This window comes from Pollachius pollachius (assembly GCF_949987615.1).
Source record: "Pollachius pollachius genome assembly, chromosome: 12".
Lineage (NCBI taxonomy): Eukaryota > Metazoa > Chordata > Actinopteri > Gadiformes > Gadidae > Pollachius > Pollachius pollachius.
The window spans coordinates 14,734,538-14,751,687 of record NC_136945.1 but is presented as its reverse complement, the minus strand read 5'-3'; the positions used below and the strand labels follow the sequence as shown (position 1 = coordinate 14,751,687).

At 40.3% G+C, this 17,150-nt stretch overlaps 3 protein-coding genes across 3 annotated transcripts; all 3 read left to right on the top strand.

Annotated features, from left to right (window-relative positions):
• Positions 1 to 1,524: 1,524 nt before the first annotated feature.
• LOC307083701 (odorant receptor 131-2-like) lies at positions 1,525 to 2,821 on the top strand (the record flags this gene model as incomplete). The annotated part of the gene is made up of 2 exons (XM_079747653.1): positions 1,525 to 1,662; positions 2,033 to 2,821. The coding sequence occupies 2 exons, from the start codon at positions 1,525 to 1,527 to the stop codon at positions 2,819 to 2,821; spliced, it is 927 nt and encodes a 308-aa protein (XP_079603779.1).
• Positions 2,822 to 6,093: 3,272 nt separating this feature from the next.
• LOC307083700 (odorant receptor 131-2-like) lies at positions 6,094 to 11,792 on the top strand (the record flags this gene model as incomplete). The annotated part of the gene is made up of 4 exons (XM_079747652.1): positions 6,094 to 6,171; positions 7,704 to 8,464; positions 10,110 to 10,260; positions 11,040 to 11,792. The coding sequence occupies exons 2-4, from the start codon at positions 7,713 to 7,715 to the stop codon at positions 11,790 to 11,792; spliced, it is 1,656 nt and encodes a 551-aa protein (XP_079603778.1). The 5' UTR covers positions 6,094 to 6,171; positions 7,704 to 7,712.
• Positions 11,793 to 14,530: 2,738 nt separating this feature from the next.
• Positions 14,531 to 15,844, top strand: LOC307083699 (odorant receptor 131-2-like; the record flags this gene model as incomplete). The annotated part of the gene is made up of 2 exons (XM_079747651.1): positions 14,531 to 14,602; positions 15,053 to 15,844. The coding sequence occupies 2 exons, from the start codon at positions 14,531 to 14,533 to the stop codon at positions 15,842 to 15,844; spliced, it is 864 nt and encodes a 287-aa protein (XP_079603777.1).
• Between the last annotated feature and the right edge of the window lie 1,306 nt (positions 15,845 to 17,150).

Here is a 17,150-nt window from a genome sequence, read left to right as displayed (position 1 = left end):
AGCTATTTAATAATTGATTTGCATGCATAGTATACTACACTTTCCATTGAACAATTACCCCTGTTAGCATAAATTGGCTTATTTTATAATGTAATCAAATGCTCACACACTAGCTGCTTTCAGACACACGTGTTAAGCCCTGATATTCTTCTGATGGACCGTATGTGTGAACAACATATCCTGACATTTGTACCCTGAAGAACTCCTGAATAATACTACCCCTGAGGTAGTATTTTCTCTGTAGGAAATGTAAATTACCGTATATGTGATTGAGGAGTAGAAAGTCTGTATTTCTCACACCACTTCAGTGGGCGTGTTGATGTCATTGAGTGGCCCCCTAAATGATAATCAGCCTGTTGCCTTTTGTTTGCTGAATGGTTAAAAAATATTAAAACGTTGGCACTGCTTTTAAGAGTCATTTGTGATGAACGAAAGTTATACGTTGTAACATTATAGGCAAAATGTCATTATATTATGCGCTCAGAAATTTGTTTCACTATCGACTCGGGTTTCCACAGTATTGCTATGGGTTTAATTACAACCGGAGGTTGAGTGCGCGCAATGCGCGCGCGAAAACTCCAATAATAATAATTTGAAATAGTTAGTAAAAGTTGGTCGGAAATAGGGGCGGAAATCTTTATAAGATCTTTACCTCTAGACTTTCTTCTAACTCAGAAATAGACAGTTTAAAGTGATGTAACAGAGAACAGCTATGCAATGCAAGTATCATAGTGCTTATAGTGGGATGCTCATTTCAAAGCCCGTCCCTATGGGGAATTGGAGTTGCAATTCACCCATACCGCGGGCTCCCACCCTTGCCGCTCGCCAAACATAGTATAGTAGGTTTCTAGGGATATAATCGGGGACAATGGACTCTTAAAACAGTAGGCTACATACGTAATCATACACTATGAATCATACACCCTACCTAATCATACACCCTACCCATTATATATAAAGCGCCTTGCTAGGCAGAGACATCGACAATCACTTACCTGACCTTGGTATCACTGGTTTGTTTTAAATCTACGTCAAAACTTCAGTTTGGAAATGCATTGACCTTTTTCTAGACATGTAAATAGTATATATCTTTTCACTATAATTAACTGTTTATGTCATTTGGTTTTTATGCTGTGTAATTTAAACTGTGTTTCAGACTACATTCAACACCATGTAAGTATAGATAGTTAAAGACGCAGTAGGCCTACTCAGAGCCTTCTCTTACAACTCTAGTTCATCCTTCTTTGTCTGAGGATTGTTTTGAAGAAGAGTTTTATGGGAGAGGAGGGTTCTCACTATGAGCGGTTGGTGTTATGCATAACCTACTTATATTTTATTATTTGTTAGATGCTTCTGTTCAAAGTGAATTCTAAGTGAGGCTGGCTACAAATAGTTTGAGTTCTTAATTAGTGGTTACTGTCTAATCTTTATCGATTCATGACTAAATACACAGCATGTTGGTCAAATATTTTCTGATTACTTGTGTGCTTGGTTTTGGAGAGGCTGAATCGTGAGCGCGGAGAGATGAATGTTTCTGGGAGTAATCAGCAGCAGGAGTCGTGGTACCGCGACGCCTACATCAAGAACCTGACTGTTGTTCTCCTCGGGATCGTTATAAACTACATCAACGGCAGCATGGTTCATACCTTCCACCGAGAAGAGGTAACCACTCTGTTGTTGTTCGAATGTTAGAATGCCTGTTAGAATGCCTCCGGGAAGAACCAAAAAGAGTTGGCCAGAGGATTTGTCTAGTCGAAAAATATATTGTGATGATGATAGCCAAACTTCAAGATAAACACCTGATGTTGTATATTTTGTCTAAAATGGTTTGTTTTGTTTGCCTGTTTGTATCTTATTTGAATATAGCTGCTGTTTTTCTTTAATGCTTCTTCTGTTTTGCTGCTGCTCTCTTATTAGTGTCTTTCTTCATTTTCATCTGTTTTATTAAAGATCAGATTGTAAAACATACTACTCGCTACAGTCGTATGTTGTAGTTCTGATACTAATATTAATATTTCTTTCCTACCCTGAGGTCCTCAGAGAAAACCCCCGCTACGTGCTCTTCATCCACCTGGTGGTCAACGACATGATCCAACTCTTCATCACTATCTCCCTCGTCATCTGCACCTATGTCTTTCTCACCATCAACGTGTCAGTATGCTGCCTGCTGATGATTGCTGCTGTCTTCACCACCTATAACACCCCTCTCAACCTGGCCACCATGGCGATGGAGTGCTACGTCGCTGTCTGCCTCCCGCTCCGCCATGCCACGGTGTGCACGTTGCGGCGTGCGCACCTGACCATCGGCCTGATGTGGGCGACCAGTGCTCTGACGGTGCTTCCCGACCTCTTCATACTTTTAGCCACCGAGCCGCTGAGCTTCTTCCTGTCCCGAGTCTTATGCAACCGGGACAGAGTGTTCCGCAGCATCTACAGCGTGGCCAAGCGAGATGCCACCAACATCACCTTACTAATCATCGTGTGGCTCACGCTCCTCTACTCCTACTTCAACATCTTGTTCGTTGCAAGGTCAGCCAGCACGGACGCCAAGAAAGTGCGCAACACCGTCCTGCTGCATGGCTTCCAGGTGCTGCTGTGCATGATGGTGTATGTGCAGCCTATGATGCTGAAGGGCCTCATGCAGCTCTTCCCTGGAAGCTTCTCCGGGGTGCAATTCACCGCTTTTGTCCTGACCCAGATTCTTCCCCGTTTTGTCAACCCCATCCTGTATGGTCTCAGAGACAAGACCTTCCGGAGGTACCTGAAAAAGTATATCCTGGGTTGGAGCCGGCCCTGCGGCCAGATGAAGAGCTTCTCCTGAGCGATCATCGAGTACATTCAAATGTGGGGTATTGAAATTAGCATTTATATTTAGTGAAATGTATTAGACAATAAACATGTCAGTTCAAAAAAATAACAACACAACTAACCCAAAGCTTTATTAACACAGATTTATGTTGACATTTCGGATGCTTCCCAGAATACTTGGATATACTGTATATATGGGGCTGGGCGGGGAATCTGGCTGTGCTTCCTGGGTCCCTGTGATATCCTTGGTATTAAAATAACCTCTGCGCGATGTGTACAATAAAATACCAGTAACTTCATAAATCATACTTATTGGATTACTACATGGTGAATACAATAAGAGCCAACCAAGTCTAATCTTCAGGGGAAAGTAGGAGCAAAGGGGATTAACATATTTATTGTGCAGTCATCGCAATTTTCTAAAAGAATTCTCGGCCCAATCCCAGCCCAGTCATTGACAGCCCCCAGCATGGCCACTAGAAGGCTATATCACATTCTAGTGTGACTATTTTACTAATCAAAACCAATTACAACCATCAATGTATTTCATTATTGTTACCTAATTGTAACATATATTTGTAACATTGTTACTTTAGTGCAACATGCATTGAAACATTAATATTGTAACTTGAATGTAAAATTAGAACTTGTACTTTAGTGCAATATTCATTACAACATTGTCAGTGTGACATTTAAGTGTTCATTCAACAACTAACAATTGAACAGACAGGGTACATTAAGGAAAGAGATGGCCTGTAGAATATGCATTCAAATAGATGCCTACACTGGCCAAAATAAAATGATACACACACACACACACATGCATATATATATATATATATATATATATATATATATATATACTGTATGTACATAGATTTTTCATACATATTCTGAGTTTTGAGGCACTCGAATCAGGGTAGCCTTTCATTTTGTCAGTTTGTTTTTGGATTCAGGCCTATAGAAAAGAATTGGCCAAAAAACAAGTAGACAATTTTAGAGCCGTTATTGTGAAATTACTACGTTTTTCTCTGTGGACCAACTAGCAATACTACATTTTGGTGGGAAACTGGGTTGTATTAGCGAATGCGGAAAACAACACAACAAATCAAGTCATATTTGTGTATGTACAGACACGCAAAGATCCATGCACGTACGCACACATGCACTACCACACACACGCACTCACTCACTGACTCACTGAAGCCACTGAGTGCTGCTTTCTCTGGTATATATAAATTACATCACAATGCGGGTGGTGGACCTGTAGCTGAAGACCGCAAAATCTCAGGGTCTGAACATCTTCTCTCTCTGGCTAACCCCAGCTTGTGGGGTCCTAGACTCGAGGGTTCCTGGATTTGTCTAGTCCTTCATAATCCTGCAGCCACCTCACAAGGAAATTCAGGAGGTAAGCCCTTTTGATGGACATTTTTAGGACACATACAAATAAGAATAGTTGACCAAGTAAAGCATATAATAAAAATTGGGGTGGCTATAAAACAAGTATAGACTGGTGCACAGACTGGTTTAGGAGAGCAACAGGACAGAGTGCAGAGCATATAAATCAGAAATACCAACATAATCACTCATATGATTTTTTCCTACTAATCTGTACAATTAATGCCAGAAATACTCCTAGAATAATTACCCTCCAAAAATAGGAATGTACTAATTCTATACAGCTATACTTACTATGTTATTGAATTAAGCCCTAATTGTTGCAGCTTTATGTCTGCTCAATGTTTTTAACAGTACATTAAGGCATTGTTGATAACTGCCATATTGCTAAATAAATATTGTATTATAGATAATATTGTATTATTGTATTATATATATTTATATAGAGTTTTTCGGTGAGCCTTGCAGATCTGGAGGCTGGGCAGGGTTTGGAGGATTAGGGAGGCAGGAGTGAGGAGCAGAGCGAAATTGTCTTTTTGAATTTAGACTGGAGCTTCTCAAAATTGCATTGTCCCTTCATATTATTTTAACTTGAAATAATGACTTTATTCATTGCTTTTTATTGATTTTTGCAAAAAAAAAAGTCACGATTATTGTGATGTTATTATACATTGTAGGCTTATGTACAACACCCCAAACCTTATCGAAAACATGGCATCAGCCGAACAAACGCTCTAAACTTAAATTACTGAAATGTCAAATAAACGTACATATATGCCACTGCTCAGGCGGGCAGTGAAGTGTTCAACTGCTCCTATATTATTTTTTCCTGATTGAGGCATTGTCTGTAGTTTGGTTGGAGGGGAATAGAGGGTGATAAGCATTACTAAAGGCTAGGCAGCGAAGGAGTTTAAAGCTGTCCTTAATAGTATAGAATATCAGCGGCCAAGAGTCTGATCACCACGAGTAAGGAAGTTAATGTACTGGTGATAGATTAGATTCTGTAACATTCTGTTGTTGATAGGGCCAGACTTTAATAGTTAAAGGCGAGAGTTAACATTACGCAGACCCCACCACATCTATGTTTACCGAACCGCCCACTCTTGTCCTGGATGTAAAATCCAGCCGCGGCAATGGCCACCATACCGTACGGTCTAGGCAGGTTTCAGTTAATCTTCTTTAGCAAAATAAGGTTAGAACAGTTGTGATGAATTGAATGTACTCCGATGATTTGTGCAATTACTGGGTTCTATCTTCATGGTTGAATGCACTTATTGTAAGTCCCTTTGGATAAAAGCGTCAGCTTAATAAATGCAATGTAATTAATGTTTTAACAGGTGTATATTCTTGGAACAGACGTGTGTGGATACAGGGGCATGTATTCTAGGTCTGTTGTAACAGGTGTGTGTTATAACAAGGGGATCAATGTATTTTCTTGTGTTGATGACATCGGCCTCTGCCCTCCTTGTTATATGGGTGATGCGCAAAGAGTTGTTCGCCATTGACTGACATTTAAACAATGCTTCAAATTTCTTCATTATATATGATCCTTTGTCATTTGTTGCCTGAATATATTTTTTATAATTCTTTTAATAACTTTTACGTTGGCAGTGTGTCAGTATATTAGAAAGTTAAATCATTAAACTGTTTGCAGTGCAAATTAAAACTGTTCTAGTTAATATAATATTGATATGGTTCTGATGATACTGGTGTGCGTATTTAGTTGTTTGTGTGTTGTTGCAGGTATGTTTGTCTGTGTTCTAACATGCATGTGTATACAGCTTTGTGGAACGGCGTCCATGCTGCCCCATGAATCTGTCATCTAACAACATCACTGTGGTGACTGCATCGCGTTCTCGCGAAGGAGTCTACATAACCGCAGCCAAGAATGTCATTGTTGTGGCACTCTTCATCTCCATCAACTACATCAACGGCACCCTGGTCCACACCTTCTCCAAACACCAGGTACGCCATGTCCACATCTTTCTCCAAACACTAGTGTCCCCAGTGGTGTAGTCTACGTGATATTCAGGTATGCGCCGTTTACCCACGAAGAAGGCTCCACCATTTCCGTATTCCTACTTAGAAATGCGCAATGTCTCTTCGAAATGGCTGGTTTAATATCATATATAAGGTGATACGGAAATGGCAGTAAAAATGGTCAGGAATGTTGATTTATGCACAAATTCGTTCTTCTCATGATTTGCAGATAGGCCTATTGTAAATTGGGTCTCCTTGGTTTGTAATTTTAAAAAAATGGGTCCCGGGATTAAAGGTTTGGGAACACTGTCCTAGAGCAAGATACCTTACCTGCTACTTAAAGGGATACTTCACCAGTGGATATAAGAAGGTTATATGAAGTAAATAATTCTATGTATTCTAAATGTGCAAAAAAATTGAAATTGGTTCATCCTAGCCCGAGAAAAGGTAGAAAGTGGTCTCTCTGGCTCAAAGTAAGAAATCCTCCAACTCCCACAGTGCATTGCGCTTGCTGCACCGCCCGCCTGTTTCCGTTTGGAAGGGGAAGGACCCATTTTACTAGCGCAAGTGGTAGCGCGAGCAAACTTTGTGTAAACATATTTTTTTAACATATTTTTTCAAACGCATCATTTGTATATTAGTGTACAGCATAAAAACATTTACTAATTAAAGTAGTTCAGCATATCAAGCATTTGTACTCAACCTTTTCTCCCCAGTTGAAATAAGAGTTTATCTTATACAGTAGGTCTACTTTAGTATAACAGCACGTGGGTTAGTAAACAAATCACATCAACCAACATGAATTTGAAGTTTCATTCATGAATAAATATGAACTATTTACAAAAATAAAACGTGTAGGGTGTGTTTGCGAGTAAAAATAGTCACAGCTCATCTTGAGCATCTACTGTCTCCTGGTAGCCACGGTACTGCCCATCTTGTGCTGGATAATTAGCTCTGAAGGCCTGGACAACACAGGAAGCCGATACTGTCTAAGAAAGAAAGAGAATAACATTAGCAAAGCAAGATAAATTGTAGCTTATACAGCATTACACAGGCTTCAAGATCCTCCTCTATTTGTCTCAATTCTTCCTGGCTATATTCTGGCTCGTACAAATAGCCCTGAATGTCAGAATCCAGCAATAGATTTTCATAATCCACTTTGGCTGTTTCCCATTACAAATTTGCTTCTGCCATGGTCGGAGGTTTGTGTTGGTCTAGTTCTCGAGCTAAGTGGTGAAGAAACATGGCGGACATTGTGGAAGCAGTGTTTTGTAGTCCTCGGCCCTTCTAGCAGGCAAGCAAAGTTTTACTGAGATGACGTCAAATGCGTAATTTGACGTCATTTCAGGAGAAATTTAGATCAGGAAAGCTGAGCTAAGGGAAGACTATATTACAATAGCGATTTTATAATGATAGAACGCCGGTCCTGAGTCGGTGAAGTATCCCTTTAATTACAGGAATCTGAATCTGAAGTCACTTTGGATAGATGATAATAACGCTTATGGGTTACGTTGCAGATCTTCTCTATGAACCCCCGCTACATCCTCTTCATCCACATGGTGCTGAACGACATGCTGCAACTGACCGTCTCCGTGCTGCTCTTCATCCTCAGCTACGTCTTCTTCTCGATCAATGTGTCTATCTGCTGCTCACTGGTGACCCTCGCCGCCCTCACCACCCAGAACACACCCCTTAACCTGGTGTGCATGGCGATGGAGTGCTTCATCGCTGTGTTTCTGCCACTACGCCATGCTCAGCTCTGCACCATCAGGAGGACCTACACCCTGATCGGCCTCATCTGGTTGGTGAGCTCCGCGGCCATCATCCCTGATGTCCTGATCGCACTCGCCACCGAGCCCCTAAAGTACTTCTTCTCACGAGTGTTCTGCGTGCGGGATAACATCTTCCCCAAACTCATCGAGAAGGTCCACATCTACAACATTGTGTTCCTCGTGCTGGTGTGGCTCATCCTGTTCTATGTCTACGTGAAGATTTTGGTAGCGGCCAAAGGGGCTAACGCCGACGCCAAGAAGGCCAGGGACACCGTCCTGCTGCACGCCTTCCAGCTGCTGCTCTGCATGCTGACCTACATCGCTCCTGTGCTGAAGCGTAGTCTGTCCCTCTGGTTCCCCAGACACTACGCCAATGCACTGTTTGTCTGTTACATCGTCATTCAGATGTTCCCCAGGTTCCTCAGTCCAATCGTATACGGCCTGCGAGACAAGACCTTCAGACAGTACCTGAAGAGAAACATGCTGTGTAAAAAGGTCAAGACTAAGTGCTCTGCACCCCCTTAAATAGATCTTCAGAGCTTTGGTGGTTTGATCTGTTTCAGTTAAATAAGAGTGATGAAATGATTGGGGCAGGCGTGGTCACTTCTAGAAAAAGGTCACATTACTGAAAGGTACCACACTTTGTTTCTTAAAACATTAGAAAAATTTTAAATAGTTTCTGTTTGAGGTTTACTGAATAATTATTGGACAGGCTGGAGGCGGGAATGCTTTGACCATTCAAAGTTTCACAACTTGACATAAATAAAGATTTATTTCAAGTTATTCAAGCATTTCTTTTTTATCAAAAATGAACCATCTGTAATGCATCACTGGAAAAAGGTACATGGTTATATTCGTATTATCAAGAAAGCATACTATTTTTTGAGGCCAAGAAGCTTCCACACTGACTTCTCAAAATGAGGAGATAAAAAATAGATAATCCCATACGATGATATTACTATTTGGGGATTTGGTAAGAGCAATAAGTTCGACATAGTTTCTCATTCTGAACATCAAGGAATGAAATGACCCTACACAAATAAATAGTATAGCATCCAACAATAAATCATATTTACACACACACACACACACACACACACACACACACACACACACACACACACACACACACAAACACACACACACACACACACACACACACACACACACACACAAACAAACTATTCTGTACGTATGGTGAAACAAGTCCCAAGAGAAGGGCGGCACAAGTGCGTGCCACCCTTCTCTGAACAAACCTACATTAAGTCCTCTCTGAGTGCTGGCCCCCAGATGTTAGATTCTGGTCCCGATGTCCGATGTCCCTGGCTCAGGTCGGTATGTCGCTCTTTTTCTACTTTCTGTCTATCGAATGTATCTACTGTCTATTTATCTACTGGCCGTCTGTCTATGTGTCTACAACCTGAATGATCTACAGCAGTGTTTCCCAAACTTGGGGTCAGGACCCCACTGCAGGTAACCTGATATCACTTTGGGTTTTTTAGGATATTTTGGCATACAGTATAAGCTCCAGGAGATGTTTGATGGTACGTTTTTTAAAAATATATAATATCTCATCAAATACAATGGCGTTACTACAATGTAACTTCTTAATTCAAGGTCTACTTGTTTTGACTAAAAGGGAGAAAATTGTATTGCTCAAGTCTACATATACATAGAAAAAGGTTAAATGGCTCACTTTTTTTGACATGGTATTGACAATAATGTAGAAATACATTACCTCCAGTCAACATTGTGTGTTATTTCTGCAACAATACTCAGGTGCAAATATATTTGTACTTCTGCTGCTTTTGTTGTTTAACTGAAAATGATCTCATATCTGTTGTGAATTGTATTTTTATGCAGTTTGTTTTTACCATGTTTTATAAGGGAATTGAATGTTGTCCTTGCAACATGGGTGATGGGATTAGAGTTGTTCGCCATTGACTGTAATTTTGAAATGCTTCAAACTTCTTCATACATATACGATCCTTTGCTATTTGTTGCCTGCAAATATATATTTTTTTTTTGTTGTTTGTAATAATTTAATAACTTTTACGTTGGCAGTGTGCCAGAATTGAATGTTGACCTCCTCAGAAACCACAGCCCTCTTCTCCTGACAGAGCTTTGGAGTGTTGTGGGGCCAATGGACAGGTTGAGGAGTGAGAGGAACACCACAGGCGGGACCTCCCTGGGCAGGGACACGCTGAGCACAGCCGTGATCAAGAACGTTATCACGGTGGCGCTCTGCATCTCCATCAACTACATCAACGGCACCCTGGTCCACACCTTCACCCGACATCAGGTCAGCCGCCCTTCAGGCAACTCCCCTGCAATCCTCAATCGTTTGTTTGAGGGGTTTGAGGTGTTTTATACACCTTCATCTTTTCGACTATATAATTGGTAGGTTTTTAGTAGATACATCCCTCTGTGATATGGGATGGTTATTTTAAGTTGAATAGTTTCTGTCGTCCATCACTTTAAGGCTGCATTGGTTTTTGTCAGGTTTAGGTGGTTATGTATTTTTTGTGAAGTTTAGGTGATTAAAGTGTGTGGCCGATTAATTATCACAAGCCATTTAGAAATCAGCTTACATTAATTTAAAGCTCTTCATTAGATTTTATCCGCCAGTTAAGTTCCGATGAGGTTTAGTTGGTTCAGGTTTCTTAGGTTTGGGTAGTTATGGTTGCAGAGGTTTGGGTGAGGTTTAGGTGGTTAATGTTGTGTGTTGGTGAGGTTAGGGTAGTTATAGTTTGAGGCTGATAAATGCAAGCCATTTCAAAAACTTTCACTGAAATCCCGATGTAGGATGATGTCCCCCCAGATGTATAATGGAAAGATCCAGTCCAGCCTACCAGTTGGTACATCACTTGTGATGTCACCAGTGGATCAATTTTGAAATGTCTTCCAATGACTAATAAGCCTCAAACCTGGTAGTAAAGTAGGGGCCCTTTAAGGTTATGTATGTATTGTTGAGGTAAGGTCAAGGGAAGGATTCAGGTCTTTGTGAAAGAAGGCAAGCAATCATGGGATTAATCATCAAGTATAGGGTAAAGAGTTTTAACCCACGACCTTTCTGTCCAGATCTTCTACATGAACCCCCGTTACATACTTTTCATCCACCTGGTCATCAACGATATGATCCTTCTGACCCTGTTCGGGCTCATTCATGTCCTCAGCTACATCCTGTTTGACATGGGTGTGCCCTTCTGTACCCTGCTGTTGATAATGGCCCTCCTGACTGACCTTAACACACCCCTCACACTCGCGGTGCTGGCGGTGGAATGCTACATCGCCATCTGCTTTCCCCTCCACCATGCCCAAATCTGCACTGTGAAGAAGACCTACCTGGTCATTGGCTTGATCTGGCTGATGAGTGGGCTCACCGTCCTACCAGATCTCTTTGTGATGCTTGGGACAGAGTCCCATGATTTCCTCCATTCCAGGGTCTTCTGTGTGTCGACCACAGTGTTCAGAAATCCGTACTTCAAAGAGAAGAGAGACGCTTCTAACATCATCTTCCTGGTCCTGGTCTGGCTCGTCCTCTTCTACACCTACTTCAATATCCTGTTTGCTGCCAAAGCTGCCTCAGTGGATGCCAAGAAAGGCAGGAACACTGTGATCCTCCACGGCTTCCAGCTGGTCCTCTGCATGCTCACCTATGTCAGCCACCTGGTCATGATTGGGCTCACCAACCTCCTCCCTGCTGCGGTGCTTGCTATTCGCTTCACTGTGTCTGTATTCATTAGTATCCTGCCACGGCTCATCAGTCCCATTGTGTATGGCCTGCGAGACAAGACCTTCCGGAAGTACCTGAAAAGGCACTTGCTGTGTTAAAAGAGGAAAATGACTGGCCCTCAATCTAGTCTAAAGACCTCCTCATGATGTCTTGTGCCGCGTTAATTTAGAAAAGCTTATTTAACTTTCAGCATATTAACTCTACTTCAAAAAAAATATTTAGATCTGACAAACACTGAACTAGTGAAACCCAGATATCAGTTTTCCATCTGCCTTGACTTTCTGCATGTCAACTCTGGGACTATAACACACTTGCTTAAAATGTTTCTCTTTGTATCTTCAAAAATGTATTGATTTCACTGTTGTGCAGATGACATATTAGAAATAATTCTGTTCAGTGGCGGAGTCAGAGTGTATTTAGGGCAGGGGCGAAAAAATAAAAAGGGCACATTCTTGCTCTAGAGCAGGGCTGCCCAATTTTATTTGGCCCGCACCTTACCCACTGTATATATTATTTATTGGTGCACTTCCATTCCTGACCCTAGAATGACATTGTGATACATTGATTGTAGGGTGGCGCTGTTGAGCTCCTATCCTGTTCAGCCGCCTCCCACATATTTGACTAAATATACTGAAAAATTTAAATTTTGGCCCACAAGCCTCCCCACGATTACATTTTGGCCCTCCACTGGGAAGAATTTGGGCCCCCCTGCTCTAGAGGGCTCATCGTCATTCATCATGTTCACGTGTAAAGGGCAGCCAATAAGGCACTTTCTCTCATATTCGCCACTCTTGAGGGCACTTTTTCAACCATGGAGGCACGAGGGGGGGCGATTGCCCCCCCTGCCCCCCCCCCTGATTCCGCCACTGATTCTGTTGATAACTCTCTCAATAAAAGTAATTAGTTATAGTCTTCGGTCCCGTCTACAAAGGGACAACCATCATTTAAATAAACTAAATAAACTCTTAAACTTTTAGTAGCTTTGCACTGTATCTTCGAGTGTTGATTTTATTTTAAGTTGTTAAACGTCTCTCCAGGATACTGATATTCAGGTGTAAATTCAATACAGTTCTCATTATTTTGATTGTAACAAATACATAATATACTGTTCCGTGTACATAATATACATGTACATAATATACTGTTCCATCTACATAATATACTTAATGTACTGTTCCATATTCCACTTCCATGTATGTTCAGGACACACAAGCTCAGATAACACTCCATCTGTGGGCGTAAATAAATACCAGATGGGAATTCTACTGCTTATATACTTGTCATTCATTCTGCTGCACCCAGGAAATGCTTGAGGTGAGACTGCATCCAGGTATCTAATAGGGTTCATCACTAGCCACAATCCTGCTGATATAGGCTTTAGTTAAGCAAATTAGTATACGTTTAATACGACATGACTTTCATGGTCTTAATGCTGGATTTAAACAGATCATACCTAAATCACACTAATTATTAACAGAAAGTTAATGTTGATTTAAGTTAATGATTTAAACAGGTTTGTAGCAGCCCTAGCCTTTAATAACAACAATTTAATTTCAGAAATATTTAGTTTAAACCATGTAGGCTAAAGTCAATGCTATAAAGGAATGAACAATGTGAAAAAATTAATGATTACGATGTTGTATTCATCTATTGTTATCATAAAAAATATTATTATTATATTAATACAATTACAATTCAGATTGGTATGATTATTAGTGTAGTGGTTTATATGAATTAATATTATTTGGACCACTTCTGCAACCTATCAATACTCTAAAGCAGTCGTTTCCAACCAGTGTGAAGTAACATGATTACATGATTTTTGCTTTAATGTTGATTAATTGTTTAACATCGTGCAAGTTATTGCACTTCAGTACATATTTGATAATAATCAATAACTGATTTTCTGTCAAATATTGTGAAAATGGCAAAGAACCTCGTAGTATCCTGGGAGTAATGTGTGTGATATTTTTCATAATCATGCACTACAATTATATGTGGGTGTGCAGTGAATGGTTGGTTGGGATTGTGGTGTGCCTTAGCTGTAACATTTTACAAAAAAGGGTACAATACTTAAACATTAATGAAAAATATTTAAGGTTTAACCCTAACCCTAGCTAACATGCATTGCATTAATGTAATGAATGATAATTATTTGACCCTTAAAAATAAGTTTACCTTTATTGTAAACTTGCCAATTATTCAAAGAAACTCTTAAAATAAGCACAATGGACAGAGTTTGAATATCTGTAAGTCAAGACTATTAAGCATCTGAAATCTTTTTGTTTGTTCACTTCTAACAGTTTAAGCCTCATTATAACCTATCATTTTAATCAGAATATAATTCTAAACAATGTACCTAATCAGGTGGCCTCTTGTTTATTTAACTAATACTGATGCTTGATTTTCTTTTGAAACTTGGAAACACAGTAATTTCTCGTAATTAATTAATACTTTGTTCCTAGGACTAATGCTGGCCATACATTGAAATCCTGCACAAGATTGAAATACCAACTTTTGTACCAGCTGTAACAGAGATTTCAAAAGAAAACAATTCTAATCTCTAGATCTGAAAGAGAACTGACATACCTACATATGACTAAATAAGGGGGTCTTTGTACCTTTTAGGATGAATTCAAAACAAATAAGAAATAATTTATTGTTGAAAGTGTTTCCAAGCTGGCTCTTGATTTTGAATCTTATTTAAATGCTTTATCATTTTTTGATTTTGTTTCCCTACGGTAACAGAATTATCCTACAGATGGATGGTTCTTCGAACGGTAACTTCACAGTGGTCTTATACCGGGATACGTGGTCTGGCATTACCAAGAATGTCATGGCTGCGGCTCTTTGCATCGCCATCAACTACATCAATGGCCTCATGGTGCACACCTTCCACAAGAACCATGTCAGTTTATTCAGGTTCCCCTGGTTTCTGATTATTTCTGATCAACGAATGGAAATGTCTTTTCAAACTTCAATTTTTGTTATGATCGATGATTGATTTTGTATTAATATAAATTTTCCACCACATTTTTTATTGATTATTGGCAGTTGATTTAAATAATATATTATGGAATTGCTAAATGGGAAAAAGGTAAATTTGAACACATTCTGAGATTGATCGAATTACTTTGATAAAGGGGTTTTACTGTTTGCATAATAGTTATAAATACTATTAATGTATTGTGACAGTGGTCGTAACAGTATTTATTAAAATGTATTCTATATATATATATATATATATAGATAGTAATTGGGTATTACTGCACAATATTAACATAACCCCTTCCATGTTCTGACCATGTGTGTTCTTGATTTTAATGTTTGTGCATATGTCTCGTCTCCTCGCTGTCAGGGGCTTCACCTGAATCCTCGTTACATCCTCTTCATGCACCTGGTGGTCAATGACATGCTCCTTCTCTCCCAAGTGTCCCTGCTGCTGCTGACTGACCTCCTGTTCAACATCAATGTGGCAATCTGCATCTGCCTGCTCCTAATCGTCGTCTGCACTAACACTAACACGCCGTTGAACTTAGCGGCGATGGCGCTGGAGTGCTACATCGCCGTCTGCTTTCCTCTCCGCCATGCCCAGATCTGCTCGGTGAAGAAGACCCACCTGGTCATTGGCTTGATCTGGGTGATGAGCTGGCTCGCCGTCCTACCAGATGTCTTTGTGGCGCTTGGGACGGAGCCCCTGAGTTTCTTCCTATCCAGGGTCTTCTGTGTTCGGGACAGAGTCTTCAGAAACCCCCTCCTCAAAGAGAAGAGGGACGCCTCCTACATCATCTTCCTGGTCCTTGTCTGGTTCATCCTCTTCTACACATATTTCAAAATCCTATTCGCTGCCAAGGGTGCTTCAGCAGACGCCAGAAAGGCAAGGAACACAGTGGTCCTCCACGGCTTTCAGCTGCTGCTTAGCATGCTGACGTACGTGTGGCCCTTGTTTGTGGAAGGTTTGTCCGCTCTCTTTCCAGAAGGGGCTTTATCTATTCGCTTCTCACTGTTCATCCTCATCCAGATCCTGCCTCGGCTCATCAGCCCAGTCATCTACGGCCTCAGAGACAGAACCTTCCGGAAGCTCCTGCTTAAAGTTCTGCCAGGGAGCTCTATGGAAGGGCCTTTGATGATCAGAATTATCAAACGCTAGGACGATCAAATCAAAGGAATAGAGAGTCACCACCATTAAATCTGCATTGACTGATTAAGTGCTTGAATGATCATTGAGATACCCACAATGCACTGTTTTTCCACAGCATTGTACTGTAAAACCGAAATACAGTAGATTACTGTTAGAATTTAGCTGTATTTGACATCATAGTCTTACAGTGTGGAAATGTATTAAGCCAAGATTGCGGTTCACCACTTTTGTTCCATTTAAGATTCATGTGTTCACTCAGAAATAAAAAAATATTGACATTCATCTTTTGACTATATGGAATTTTTTGCCTGCAATTAAGAGAGTATAAATGCTCACTTTGCAAACAAGACAGTAGAGCATGCATTAGTTGAGCCTCGAGCCTACAAAGTTAATCTGCATGACAGTAATATTGATGATTAACTGAGCTGTTACGAAGGGTTTGATAAGTGGCCCAACAAGAATGGGGAAAAAGTTTTTTAGTTTCTTCAATAATTTATAAAGCTTTAAACCAAAATCTATTTCCTACAGTTGCCGCAAATGTTGATCGGAGGTACAGCAAACACATCTTTGTAATCAAACAAAGCTTTAAGTGCAGTTTTTTGATATTATCTTAGAGAAAATATACTGTCCAATTCGTTTCATACATAGCAGATTCGCCAAACATCAGCAACAGCCATATTGGACCTCTAGCCATCATTTCAAAGCTGCCCATATAGATAAATGGTTATGATTGACCTGAACCAGGCTATTTTGGCTAGAAACCTGTCTGATCAGGAGGGGGGCCAGACAACCTGCCAGAACAAATATTAAATTAGCTCTCAGATCCATCTGGTTCCCATCACTTTTCGGTGTTTTAGAGGAAAAAGACCAAACTGAATACTAGGGAGCGTCAATAAGTGCAAATTATGAATTTATCTTATTGGATTAATTATAACTTAAATGTGTGTATAAGTGATCATATACTACATAAAATGTTCCTCCAAGCAAGGGCGTAGGAACCGGGGGGGACGGAGGGGACGTGTACCCTCCAATATCGGAGACAGGCGCATTTGTCCCACCTAAAAATTATACCGGATCTGTCAGGTTTCCGATATGTGTCCCCCCCAATGTTAAACTCATTCCTACACCCCTGCCTCCAAGTATAATGCAAATAGTGTAATGGTGTTCTAAATGTGATCCTAAAGTTAATTTACAGACTAGGAAAACAATCCTTAAATATATGTATAATAAAAGTGATCATAAAGTGCACTTCTGTGTGCGCCCAAGTATAGTGTAAAAAGTGTAAGAGTACTAATAATGCATGTATAGGGTATTT